The following is a 14,893-nucleotide window of genomic DNA, read 5'->3' on the forward strand; positions in this document are numbered from 1 at the left end:
AGGAGAGAAGGAGAGAAATATCAATGTATGGTTGCCTCTCATTGGTCCCCTGCTAGGAACTGGCCTGCAACCCAGGCATGTGCCCTGACTGGGAATCGAACCGTGATCCTCTGGTTCACAGGCCCATGCTCAATCCACTGAGCTACACCAGCCAGGGCTAATTGTTCTATTTAATGTTTGAGCAAAACATGTCCTTTTTTTAATAGTAAGCTTTTTCCTTTTATAAAAAAGGAGTTGGCTGAGTTACTGTGTGCTCTGACTTCTCAGCCATCATCACCTAGAGAAATGATTGACTTCCCTGGCAATGTACCCAGGGAAAACAGCATTCATCTAGTGACATCTCTTCCCATGGCAAGTAAAAATTATTACAGGAATAATCTATGTTCAAGGGGATAAACCTAGCCAATTTAATTCTATTTCAGTGGTGGCAAATGTTTTGCTTCCCATAGGCTACTATTTCCTGATCAAAATTGTGTTAAATATCAGGAGAAAGCTGCCATATAAAAAATGATTATCTTCCACAAAGAAAAACTTGCCACTATTAAAAAACAAACAAACAAAGCATAAGCTTCTTCAAGGAAATGACCCCAAACCACCATGTTGGAGCAAAAAAAATCTCAAATGACTTCAAAATATGAGTTAAGAGACCCAGGTCCCAGGTATAACTGGATACCAACACCATGTTTTATACCAAGCAATGATTTTAAAAACTTTATAAATAAACTTACACATTACCTGATAATTATTTTGGTTTTGTGATAACCTCAATTGGTTTGATGATGCAAAATGTGAAGAAAAATTACTCCGTGATGGATTTGTATTACTGTAAATTGTAGTAGATGCTGTATGTAATGAGGTCCGTGGTATCAAATGGTAGTCTCTGTTTTGATACAGTACATTGTCTGAGAAGTCTCTAATATTCACCATTTGTGAATTTGGCATGTTTCTTCCTGGTCCTGGCAAAGCTGTACTTTGGTTCTCACCTCGAAGGGAACTGCAACTTTCATAAAATCTTGAGTAGCCTGGTACCTGTGCTCCCATCAGTGCCAACTCTTCCTCTCTGGCATACTCATCATCAGCATCTCCAGTCTCCATTGCAATGGACAAACAAGTTCCCTCTGCTGAACTAGACTTCTGTGGTGTATTTCCTCCAAGAATTCTCTGGGGGTAATCACTGACTGCCAAAGAAAATACTTCACGGATTTCCAAGTTTTGCGTTCTACAGTAAGGATCTCTAATAGGTGGCTTTTGCCCACTTAAGTTATGTGATGCTAGATTTGTGTGTTCAGGCTTATATGGCCTTTGAATTCCAGCTGGTTCAATTTTGCAAGGTCGGTGGCACACAGATGGCTTTTGAGGTACCGTAATCTCAGGGCCTTGCACTGAAGAGCTTCCATAGTTTTTCTTGGTGTATACTGAGTTTCCAGCATTTAGAACACTTGTCTGTCTTGACAAAATAATTGTTTTTTCACCTAAGAGCAGAGAGGCATTTTTACAGTGTGCTACTTGTCTTTGAACAGGAATGTGCAGCTGAAACTCAGCATCATTTTTACTGGCTGTTTTCTGGATGGGGATTTTATGTGCTTCTGTAATTTGTGTATTTGTATGTTTGGTTGTCCCTTGCTTACTTAATGAACTGGTTGGACTGTATATTCCAGTTACAATGACATCATTATTGGCAGATGACCAGGAAGACTGTTGGCTTGAGGGTCGAGCAATATTAACCACATTTCTTACTGTAATGTCTGGAGCTGCCAACGGGGTACTAGAAACAGTTCCTGTTGTTGCTGCTCCTGATTCAGAACTTTTACTGCTCATTTTTCTTCTCTTATTGCCAACCCACGTCTGGAAGAATAAAAAAATGATTATGGAAAATTTCTTAACACAAAAAGCAGATAAAACAATTTTTATGTGATAAATTATATTATTATTTGTCAGGGGACCAAAGCCTATATAAATTTTTTAAAAGATATAATAAAGTTAAAAATAACTAAAGTACAAGATCAGAGATGATCAAAGACTTGCAATTAATAAATATTTAGGAACTTTCATAAAAGAATTGTATTGTTGCTCCTGTCCTCAAAACCCATCCAATCTGTAGCAAGAACCTTAAAAATGTTTTTATCCTTTGATATAGTGAATTTCCTTCTGTGAATGTATTCTAAAAATGATAATAGATATATACAGAGTTTATATGCAATAATGTTCATCATATATTTCCATCTAATGGTGAAAATTGGAAGCATACTAAAGGTAGTTAATGACTGAAAAATATTTACAATAGTGTTAAATAAATATATTTATATACTTAAAATCTTCAGGTTTAACAATGTTCTATTAATATTTGATAACTTGGTTAATTTAATATTGCTAGATATTTAGATTATTTTTAGAAATATTCATTATTATAAAATATATTGTGATATACATCATTGTACATGAATCATTGTGCTATTGGTCTGTTAGAATGTAATTCTACAAAGAAAATTGATGTGATTTTTTTATATTTTCAAAGTACCTTGCAATGTATGTATAAGAGTTTTGGTTTCTCCATACCCTTACCAATACTTTGCATTATATTTTTGTAGTCTTGTAGCCAAAGAGTTAATAAAGGATATATAATTGCTGTTTTAATTAGAATGTCTATGGTTACTATATTACTTTGATGGAACTGCTTATCCATTTCCTTTACTCATTTTTATATTGGGTATTTGTTTTTTAAATTAATTTATAAGAGCAATTTTCTACAAGAGATAGCAACACTTTGTCATAAGTTAGAAATATTTTTCCCAGTGTCTTTAATTTATGGTAGTTATTTTCTTCTTTACACTTTTCTTTCCTTACCAAATTTTATGCCATGAATATGTATTGCTTTTATAAACAGAAAATATATTATTAGTAAAAAATAACAGCAGTGGTTAGCATTTAGGATTTGATTACAAAATATGTACTTTTATACAAAAAATATATTATAATAATCTTATTATGTTGTACCATGATTCTTCTTAAAATGTGCAATAAGAAATATTATACTCCATAATGTGATTAGTAAACTTTATAATTATTTTAAAATGTACACCATATTATAAACTATCAACATGTTAATCTATTAATAATTATTAAAAATAAATAAGTAAAAATATTAAGTGAACTAGCTTTGTGCAGACATGCTGCAAGGTGTATTTGGTTAACTTTTATGTAATATGTTTTTGAAGACCACAAAAATTATCCAATTTTCAATGTTTACTTATACTATAAACAATATTAATGTTGATGTAATACTATAAATAAAATCTATCATGTGTAGATTTATCCATTATATGTTTACATATATATCAGCTTCTTTGCTAGGTGCTATTTTTCAAATTGAATAAGTGAAGAAACTGAGATTTAGAAATATTAAGTGGCTTGTGGATACCTGCCACAAGGATTCAAACTCAATTTTCCTTGATCTCAAAGCATATTCTCCTTCCACTATAGTGAGAAGTTTCTGAAATGGTCATGTCTGTTGGCCATTTTATATTAACATGTCTGTAATAAAGAAAATGTTACAGAAACTGAGATGGCTCCATTTTGCTTCACATGAGGAGATAGAAAGTTTAAATTAACTCTCATTTAATCTTACTAAATAGTAGAAGTGAGAATTATAAGCAGAGAGACAAGTGAATATAAATGTCACAGAAGGAAGCAGGGGAGAAAATCTAAAATGTTGTAAAGTATATACTCAAGAGAAATGAGTAAAAATAAATGCTTTTGGATAAATATAATTTCAATGTATGGTTCAAATAGGTAAAATTTACACGCATTACAAATAAGTTACTTTGATATCACTTTTCAGATATGAAAAATTACAAAGGAATTAGGCATAATTTTATAGAAATATATAAGCATTATATTTAAAAACTTTAAATAGAAAAGCATAGTGAACTGGCAAAATTTGAACTCAAGAGCTACAGTATCTCAAGGGTAGCTTTGCAATATTTCTAAACAAATTAACAAACAAGCAAACAAACAAAACCCCCCAGTCTATCATGTTCTCATCAGAATACCAGCATACCTACCTTAATACAGGAAGTTTAAGAGTAATCTTAGTACATTGCTAATTGATGGCTTACTTCTATAATGCAAATATTTACTTAGATAATTCACTAGGTATTTATATTATGTACCCATCACAAAGTAAAATTTAGTACAACATCATGTGCATAGGAAACACAGCATCTAACCACAGAGGGCAGCCGATACAGATGTCACAAGAATCATGTGTTTTACTAAAAGCACAACCCCTGACCTTACAACCCATTTTATTTTGTTCTATGCATAATTTTACCAAAGCCAGTATCCTAATCTATAACAAATTAGAAATAACAAATATGAGGGGGCCTTGGTGATTGAGATTGCTTTTGGAGGCACCTTGTTATCACCAAACTAAGAATGTTTACTAAATATATATTGCTCACTAAATAAGAGAAGAAAAGGAAAAAAAACACAAGAGAACTGATGTAAGAAATAATTAGTTCGGTGTTCTTTAGTAAAGGATGAAATCACCTCATATACCTTATCATGTTGTAAGTATTATTATGTGAGCACAATATAATAATTGATTTCCATAATAAAACTCTGAGTCAAAACATAAGGGTTTAATTATTTAAAATATTCTCTATTGAAGTAAAGTAGTAAAGTATGTACTGAGAAATATTTTCCAATTAAAATGTCTAAAATAAAGAAAATTCATTGTTTGAGGTTAGCAAATAAGTGAATAAAATTTTCTGAAAAGGCATTTAGTTACAGAATCCAAAATTTACTAATGCTCATAGGATATAAAAGATTTCACTTTACAAATGCCTCATTGATAAAGGAGAAAAATGGGTCAAATAAAACTGATATGATAATTCAGGTTTTGAATTAACAAAGTGATACTGCATATTGAGTCATCAATCCTCAGTGTCCATAAAATTCATTTCAGTTCTCTCTCTTTTTTTAAAAGATTTTATTTATTTTTATTTTTAGATAGAGGGGAAGGGAGGGAGAAAGAGAGACAGAAACATCAGTGTGTGGTTGCCTCTCATTCACCCTGGCCCACAACATAGGCATGTGTCCTGACTGGGAATCAAACTGGTGACCCTTTGGTTCACAGCCCACACTCAATCCACTGAGTTACACCAGCCAGGCTCAGTTCTCTCTTAGAAAACCATTTTCTCCAAACTTCTTTTCCTTTTTTATACCTTCCTTTTTGTTGTCCTGTTCCATTACAATACTGTATTTATTTTTGCATGGATATTTTAACCCTTTAAGTTCTGTTTACATTAGGATCAGGTTTAGTAAAAGAGATTTAAGTGTTTTTTTGAGGTACGATACAATAGATATTATATTAAAAACAATAAAAGGTCTCTTTCAAATAGAACATACAGACCAAACAAAATACTGGGGGCACGGGAGATTGTGGAATGATGATGAGTTTATAAACAACTCCCTTCTCATCTGACTAGAAAAGCCACCAAAACTGTGTTGGAATTCAGATTAGAAAGACCAAATTTCTTTATAATTTACACTTCTCCTATAACAGAGAATTAATGTTTTACACAATCCCTTATAAATTTACATAACATTTTAATTGGAAACTTACATTCTATGAATTTATTTCTTTTATTCTCATTGAGATTTCACACCAGTTGGAGCATAAATATAAACCTGTGTCTTTCAATAGTCTCAATATTCAAGAACAATCAAGTAAGTTATTAGGGAAGATTGCAATAACAACTTAGAAACATGAATGGTCACAGTCTACAAAGCAGCTAAGAAGGCATTTCACTTTAAAGTAATGGTAAAATAAAATGAAAAAAGGAGAAAGACAGAAAGAAGTTATCATAGGTACGGGAGGAATGAGTTTGTACTTATAAAATGAAATCACATCAACTTGAAATATCACACATTTTATATTACTTTTCCCAAGGCAACTAAACATTTTTCTCTGAGTTTTACTAAAGATATTTCAAATAGTAAATTTAAAGCTATCAACAGAAACTATTTTTAGTTCTTACATAAACCTGAATATGATGGTTCATCTCAGCCAATAAGCAACATATATCATGGATATTCCCACCCCCCTAGAATCAGTGGCACAATTCTCTATGAGAAAATGAATATATAATTTAGTCTTTAAGAAACAGGTTTCTACCCTGGCTCAGTGGCTTAGTTGGTTGAGCATTGTCCTCTGCACCAAAAGGTTGTGGGTTCGATTCTTGGTCAAGGCACATACCTAGGTTGTGGGTTCAATCCCTGGTGGGACGTGTACAGGAGACAACCAATCTGTCTCTGTCTCTGTCTCTCTCTCCCTCCCCCCTGACTTCCTTTCTCTCTCTCTCAAAACAGTAAACATATCCTCCACTGAGAATTTAAAAAAAAAAAGGAAAATAGATTTCCCAAACAATTCTACTTATCAAGTTTTTTAATCTTTAGGGCCTTTTAAAATTCCTCCAAAAGGTAAAAAACCCTTCAAAAAGAGACACTCTTTCTTTTTTTACCAAATTATCTAATGAATGACAAGGGTAGGAAAGTTGGTAATATTTAAACCCCTAAAGTTTCATGCCAGGAGGATTGATAGCATGTCCAGACAAACATGAAAGGACCTATGCACTCAGTGAAATTTGTGACTAGTTCTGTTAAAATTATCTCTTGCCTCCTCTCTATCACCTTCTCATTGCCTTCACAAACGTTTGGCAGCTCTGATTTTTACAGATGAATAACTATGATAGTCATAAAGGAAAATTTCCTCCCTGGTGATTTCTTGTCCATTATTCACTACCTCATTAAAATGCATGCATTTTATTTAAAAGGCAGAAGAAGTATTCATAAGAAAGCCTAGATTTTCCTAAAAAAAAAACGCAACAAAAATACTAAAGTCATAATAACATGAAAAATTCAAATACAACAAGAAAATATGCTAGACACACAATAATCCCCTGGTAAATGCCTGTTTTATTGATATAATTTTGTAGGGTTGTATCTATATTAATTCTAGGTGTAAAGAAAGCATAAGATCAACAACTCATTTTAAAGGTACTCATTAATTCAAAGGACTGGGAGTTTAAAGATATGTTTACAATGCAAAAATGTTTAGCCTTTTCCAAGTATTCACAGAAGTAAATATATACTAGTTAATTAGGTCTATGTACTTAAAATTAATATTTTTATATTAGAGAAATAAAGCTGTTTATAAAATTAGTGACTTCATGCCCTGACAATTTTTCTCATGTTAAGCAATTATTACTTGTAATGAAGAGCTATAAATTCGAGAGTGTAAGACCTCAGTACTTACCCTGACTACACTGAAGTCCAGCTTAGTCTCCTGTGCACACTGTAATATGAGCTGAAAGCAATTTTTACTTTGATTTGTCATTCCATTTTCATAATAACGCTGCAAAATCCTTTGTTGCTCTACAGTAAATACAGAACGTAGATTCATCTAAAAATAAAAGAAGATACTCTGAAAATTGGAATAAAAATTGGGTATGTGTAGAATTTGCACGCTTTAAAAAACAATTTCAGTGCTTCAAAGCTGCAAGATTATTTTTAAATCAGTTAATCCCCAGTAATGGGCAATAATTTATGTGCTACAGGGAAACAGGTTCTTACTGAAAATTGTGCATAATGCAAACACATTGAATTTGCTCAGAAAAGGTAACAACTTTAAAGGCAAAAAATGAAAGCCCTTATCTGTGTAGTGTCAGTACACGGGGGAAAATAAAGGCTCTTTCAGTGAAATAAATATTTATGGCTAGTAAAGACAGAGATGGTGGTAGCCATAAGTGGTCAATTATCAACAGAGACATTCACTGTTCTTTGTCAAGCAAGGCATCTGGCATATGTCTTATAGCCAGAAGCTGTGCTCTGGAACAAAAGGGTGCATTTATTTTTTTTCTGGGATAAGGGGGTCTTTTTATATATTAAAACAAAACCTCTTTTTAAAGTTTAAAAATAAACAAGAAGGTTTAGTGACTGCGAAAATTGCTTTAAGCAATACTAACCAAAATAATTACTTTTAATAACTAAAGTATACAAACCAAAATTCAAAATCATATATGTTTGACTAAAAAGAACTCATGGAAAAAACTATGAACCTTGTAATTAAATTAACACCATCATAATTGAGGAGGACAAATTTAAAAAACACTTTATCCTTCCTATCAATAGGCAACATGTTCAATATTAAGGGAAAACAACACTGTTAATCTCACAAATAAAAGGCAGGTAAAAATATAACTAGATTAAGACAATTGCAGGTCCTTGTTAAAAGCTATCACACTGAAAGTGTTATTGCTAAAAGTTGGCAGACAGAAAGAAAAAGCCCTTCCAGAGGAAAGTGTCTCTTCAAAATTAGGAAAAGAGCAAGAACAAAAAACACTATAAGCCAACCAAACAGAAATCATTCATTCTAGTATATAACAACCAAGTACAATGATATAAAAATAAAATTTAATTTCCTTTTCACTGAATATTTGCTTTAAATAACCAAGCATTCTCATAAAGAAATTAAAAAGTCATAGATCCATCATTTGCATTTATACACCTGATTTTCTTTCTTGCTCATACAAACATCATCTTATCTAATATTAAAAGAGCTGATTAAGGAAAATCAAGTGCTGAACAGGGCACAAAAAGGATGAGAGTAAAGTTTCTTCCTGGAACTTTCAGATACAAGTAAATCCCCTAACTTTCTGAAGGGGATATCATTCAAGTACACTGATGTACAAATATAAAGCTCTTATTTTCAATCTGACCAGTTTTGAAAGATGTTGGGGCCAGAGGACAGTATCCATCATGGCAATATTTAGTATTATGGCTACCAGGTTTCAGAGCAATTTGGGGTTCCTTTTCAATAACAGTTTAGCTATAGTCACAAGATAAGTCAAAAGATGATGATCAAATACCTGAAAAACTTCATCTGGTATGGATTTTAGAAGCAAGGAATGTTGGAATAAGTTTTGAGGAGGGGAATAAACTTTAATTCACTAATGCATAGTCAAGATAATGGCTCTGATCCTTTTCTGCAGGACTGTAACCTCTACAAAAAGCATAGGGTGCAAGATATGGGTGATCCCAAGTGTGATGATACCTGCCCTACTAATACAGGAATGTTTTATTATTGACTGGCTACAACCATTACACCTATACAAATATATGAACCTTTAAAAACACAGCAGGTCCATATATTGGGGGTCCCCACACACATACTGACTGGTTGGAGGATAGATTGTAATCTGTGAAAGAGGGTTAGCTGTACCCTGTAACAGATTCAAACAATTGAGGATTCTGTTTATGCCGACATTCAAATGACTGATAAAATATTTGGGTATCTGAAAGGAAGAGATTAAGAATTTTAAAAAATTGCTCTTAACAAGTGTTGGAACAAAGCACCAGTTACTATGAGCCAAAGAACAAAATACCTAAAAGAGCTGGACTAAATCCACTTGGCTCCAATAATATCAGAGGTCAACAGTCTTTCACTTAATAATAACTGATCTTCTGTATGATTACTACATGCTGTAGTCCTTTCCAATAGAAAAATGTGAATAAATCAACCTTAAGCGGGGTTGCAAAAACAAACAGACAAACCCCACTGAAGGTCATTTCTCACTGATACCAATAGCCAAATATAGGTAATGAGTACTAAACAGATTTCTAGAGTCAACAGTGCTGTGAACATTTCATCTCTACCCTTAAATTCAGTAGAAACAAACTGACAGTAACTGGGGTGGGGGAGAGGGGGATAACAGGGGAAAGAGGAGGAAGGGTTATCAAGGCACCTGTATAAAGGACCCATGGACAAAGACAAAAGGGGGAGGATTGAATGTGGGAGGGGGAGGTGGGGAAGGCAGGGGAGAGTAATGGGGGAAATATGGGGACAATGGTAATAGAACAACAACAAAAAGAGAGAGAAGGGAGGGCACTTTGCTCAAGAAATCTACTAATTTTCTTGCAAATTATGCCAAGCTCATTCTTTACCACAATAACAAGATAAACACTCATAAACAAGATATTTGTCACAATGGAATACTACATATCTATAAAAAAAGAGGAAAATTTTATCCTTTGTGACAGTGTGGATGGAACTGGAGAACATTATGCTAAGTGAAATAAGCCAGTCAGAGACAAATACCATATGATCTCACTCATATGTGGAATCTAATGAACAAACTGAACTAACAAGCAAAACATACAGTCTCACAGATGAAGGCCAGGATAACAGCTGTTGGCATGGGGGAAGTTAGGGGGTGGAGGGATTGAGCAAAAAAGAAAAGGACTCAGACATAGAAAACAGTGTGGTGATTGCTGGGATGAGGGAGTGTAAGGGGACTAAATAGTAATGGGAAAAATATGATAAAGAATACCCTCAAATGAAGAATATATACATTATATTATCATGAAAAAAGACTAATCCTATAACTGCCTTCTATGTGATAAGAGTTTGATCCTTTAAGATTTTGGAGAGTGCAAAAATTAGGCACAACACCAAAGAGTATTGTGTTCATGTATGCAGATGCCTCCTCATAACTTTTTAATTCCATGTTAAAGTAGATTAATTCTTCTATTAAAAATTAAGTTATTTAACAGAGTTTTATTTATCCAAGGTTGATTAAGTATAGAGTAGTAAACCAACACTATTAGGGGAAGTCATCAGAAGGCATGGCTATCAGCTGACCCGGGAACTGGACCCCGGGGAATAAGAGGCTCTTCATCTCCAAATATGTCCCTGGAATGTGCATTTTGCTTGCTTAGTAAATAAATCCCTTTGTTTGTGAAGCCTGCTACCTTCAAATCTATAGGGTCTGCCTCTTTCTTCTGCCTTCCCGGCCATCTGCATACAGGAGCCAGTTACAGATTACACCTGAGGAGATCCTAACCAGGTCCGTGAAGGAATAATTGGTGAGCCAGCCAGGAGAAATAGACTCTCAAAGACATGGGCTTGGGATAGAGGCATCTGTGGAGGGGTATCCCACATTGGCTATTGTTCTCTATGTGGAGAGGGATGGCCAAGATATCAGATACTTGTGGACTGCCGTGTCACTATGGGGACACCTCAAAAATGTGAGGAACAAACATTGCGGCAGAGAAGGAAAACGAAGCTTGCCACAGTGGGCTAGCCTCTATTGTGGACAGTTCAGATCATCTAGAAGCTAAAACTCAACTTAGAAAGTTGAAAGCTGAGATTGGAGGACATGTAGTTATCAACTGCTCTGCTAGCTTCAGGGCTGGCAGACAAGGTGGGAAAGCAAGATAATAAGTTTGAGACCTTAAAGTGCTGTTTCACAAAAGTATGAGGACACAAAATGCTATAGATTAAGATACACAAAGTTGTGAAGAGAGCGTGATTAGAATTAAGAGGTAGAATCTAAGAGAGGGGAACTCTGGGAAAGTGATAAAGATGAAGAGGAGGATGGTATAATGATTGATGAGTAAAGGGATAAACCACCCCATGTCATCAGATCCTTAATACAAAGGAAGTTTTTAAATAACAACTACCCCCAAACTGCTCAGAACAAAACTTTTATTATTATTCTGTCCCTTGAAGCTGAAAATCTTATCATGTTTTTAAAATGTAAACACCCCAGCAGACAAAACATTGCCCACAGAGACTGATGGGGAAAAAAGTCTTTATAAAAATACAAACTGTTGTGACCAACACTGATATATAAAAGCGCTAAAGTTTTTTGTTTGTTTTTGTTTTTATAAAACTATTAGAAATAATAAGGCTAAAAGAAAGTGACCGTATATGAAAAGTAGGATGTGTGTTTTTGGTAGAAGAAGATATGAGAAATGAAGAGGCATTTCCACAGGAGGAAAAAAGAGAAAGCAATTTAGTCTTAAAATAAAAAGATTGTTCCAGAATGAGAAAAGAAAAAGATAGAACATATCCTATTATATTTGACAAGTTGCAGACAATTTGTAGAAAGGGTCTCTTAAAACGGAATTTTACGTGAGGTCAAGCTAAGATTAAAATGGGTTCATTTTCGTTAAAAAGATAAAAAAGGTGAACTTTGATATCAAAAGCACACTGACACAAAATAAGAATTGGGTTTTCTCTCTGTTAAAAAGACAAGAATTTCTTAGATTTTTGGTCTCCTCCTAAAAAGAAATTGTAAACAAAGTTTATCTTTAATGAAAACTGCTAAAAACAAAGAGCCTGTGTTTTGTCTCCAGTAGGTCTTCGATTACTTAAGAAAACTGAGTGTTCTCTGTTAAAAGAGCTAAGTTTTTTTACAACTATGTAACTCTTTGAATATGTTAAATTTTGTGGAAATCAACATCAAATAAAAAGTGGTCTTAAGTTTTCTATTGGGTGTATTTATATGAAATTCCTTAAAAATGGTTATGTCCTGATATAAAGTTACCAATCATAATCAGATTTCTTTATCAATTTCATCATTTTCTTTTGTGTAAGTGAACTCTCATCAGATATTTAACCATGATGATTTTTAAGTCTTTTGTCATTTGCAGACAGTTATTATTTTACATTGATGCTTTCAGAAAAAGTGTTCCTACAAAGATGCTTCAACTTGCAGGAGGTTGATGGAAAGACTCTGACAAGTACAGATTTCTGATAACTAAGATCAATTTACCTTCATGTGGAAGGGACAATAATGAATCTTTCAAGTTTTTCTCAAGACTAACTGCACAGCCCAATACGTCATGAGATATGGCTCTTTTATATATCAGTGTTGGCGACAGCAGTTTGTATTTTAAAAAGTTTTTTTTAGTCCCTGAAGAGTCCCTCATACGTGTCCTTGTTCTCCTGCCCTGTATTAGTAACACTGGACCATTACATTGATTATATAATGTTGACATGTGACCAGAAAGTAGGGGAGAGAGGGATAACGGGGAAAATAGGGGAAGGTCCATCAAGGAACATGTGTAAAGGACACATGGACAAAGATAAAGGGGGTGGATTTGAGGGTGGGAGGCAGGTATGGGCTATTAGGTATGGGTGGAGTGGGGGGCCAAGGAGGGGTAAAAAATGGAGACAACAATACTTGAACAATACAAATTTTTAAAAAAATTTAAAGACTGTGAAGACTTGTCTCTGCTGCAGGACACTGAAGGCTGTGCTAGAACATCTGTGAGGTAAAAACTTGGTGGTGAATCCACAAAAAATTCAAGGCCCAAGCACCACCCTGAAGTTTTTGGATTCCCTTGATTAGGCACTATATGTGTTTCCCCATAAATTCTGTTGAATAAAGTGCAAACTTACCTAACCCGTAAGACTTTGTAGTGAATTTGGAGTTGTGGAAGATTCTTATTCCCAACTTGATAGTATCTTTGTCCCTTTGTGACACTTTATTAAAAAGGTGAGGGGCACATATGGACTGGAGATCAGAGCAACAAGCCACCTTTGAGAAGGTAAAAATACTAGTGAAGCAGATTAAAGGTCTAAGCATCTCCCAAGCATGGTTACCCTTTGAGTTAGATGTGTCTGAGATTCCAAAAGGTATGGGTCAGGTGCTGTTACAGAGGTAAAAGAAGGGGAAAATGCCCCATGAATTATGGCTCTAGTTATGGAAGGGGGCAAAAACCCAATATACCCCCACCTCCCATGGAGGAATAGGTACCAGCAGTGTACACAGCACTCCTCCAGGGGGAGAGTCTTAGAACAGAATGAACCACAGCAGCCAATGTGATAAAATCAGAGCTATTAGGTTAGTGATCACTCATGAGCCCTGTTCTTTATCCCTTTGCACTGAGAGTAGGCTGTTCTAAATAGATTAACCCATGACTTGAACGATGACAAGCCCAGGGATGGATGACCATGACTGAGCTTTGTTGGGTCAGAATATGTGGAAAGACATTTGGGTCCTTTTGCAAGAATGTGAGGTAGTCCATGTCCTGGCTTATACGGCAATGACACCCCCTGGCAATAAGGAAGCTGATGTCCCAGTTCAGATATGAGCCGTATCAATGAACCTTTGAACAGATATAGCAGATTGCGTGCATAGAAAGAGTGTCCACCCCAGTACCAGTATGGATGGGATTTCATATTGCCAAGAATGCTAATTTCCTCTTAACATACAACTTGATTTATGTAGTAACAGCATCCATGATGTTATTCTAAACAATATCCAAGCTACTGCCCAAGGAGTCTGAGACTGTCCACCAGAGTTCTCAACTGGTGAAGGATTGCCTAATTTATTATATTGTTCCCACTCCCTGTGAATGACAGTTCTAAATATGCCTTGGCTTGTGTGAACACTGTGTCTTGCCTAACCTAAGCTTTCCCTTGTTGCTATGCCCAAACCAGCTACCACCATTAAGGGATTGGAGCAGTTGAATACCATGTATGCATACTCTCCTCAAATAGATAATGATTTGGGACTACATTTCAAAGGTTGTAATATATGCAAGAGCAGGCAAAAAAAATGACTTTGAATGGAGATTTCATCTGTCATGTAACTCACAAGCAGCCAGGTTGGTAAAAAGGAAACAAAGAATATGAAGGCAGCAGGTTAAGTTACTAACAAGTAAAACTACATTGGCTGGGTGGACTAAGGTAGTGTCCCAGATTTTAATGTATTTGAATGATCAACCAGTAGGACCTGTGGCCCCTTGTATCAAAACAGGAAACCACTGTTGAGCCACCCAGTGTCATAAAGGTATAGAAATTACTAGAAAGAGTCAGTGCCACAACTGTTACCATGAATCAATCTGCTATGCTGCTGAGAACCGCAAGCCCCATCACACCTGGGAAAGGAATTATCCACTGCAATTTACAATGAGACATTCCACTGGGTTGGGTGAATTACTTCATATACCTGGGTAAGGGGGAACTATGCAATCTCTACTGGGATCCCATTGTCCCAGTGCAAGCTGGTCCTATTGAAATGCACTGTCTATATCTGGA

General features: G+C 34.9%; 1 protein-coding gene across 1 annotated transcript in view; it reads right to left on the minus strand.

Annotated features, from left to right (window-relative positions):
- Positions 1–14,893, minus strand: part of HDX (highly divergent homeobox) — a 98,076-nt gene that overhangs the window by 70,280 nt on the left and 12,903 nt on the right. Inside the window, exons 2-3 of the mRNA XM_037038337.1 lie at positions 7,319–7,465; positions 736–1,845 (exon numbers count right to left, since the gene is read on the minus strand). Coding sequence (XP_036894232.1) covers positions 736–1,845; positions 7,319–7,465 — 1,257 coding nt within the window. The remainder of the gene's footprint in view (positions 1–735; positions 1,846–7,318; positions 7,466–14,893) is intronic.

Source organism: Sturnira hondurensis, unplaced genomic scaffold, assembly GCF_014824575.4.
Source record: "Sturnira hondurensis isolate 20B ecotype Veracruz unplaced genomic scaffold, ASM1482457v3 Scaffold0024230, whole genome shotgun sequence".
In the NCBI taxonomy this organism is placed as follows: Eukaryota; Metazoa; Chordata; class Mammalia; order Chiroptera; family Phyllostomidae; genus Sturnira; species Sturnira hondurensis.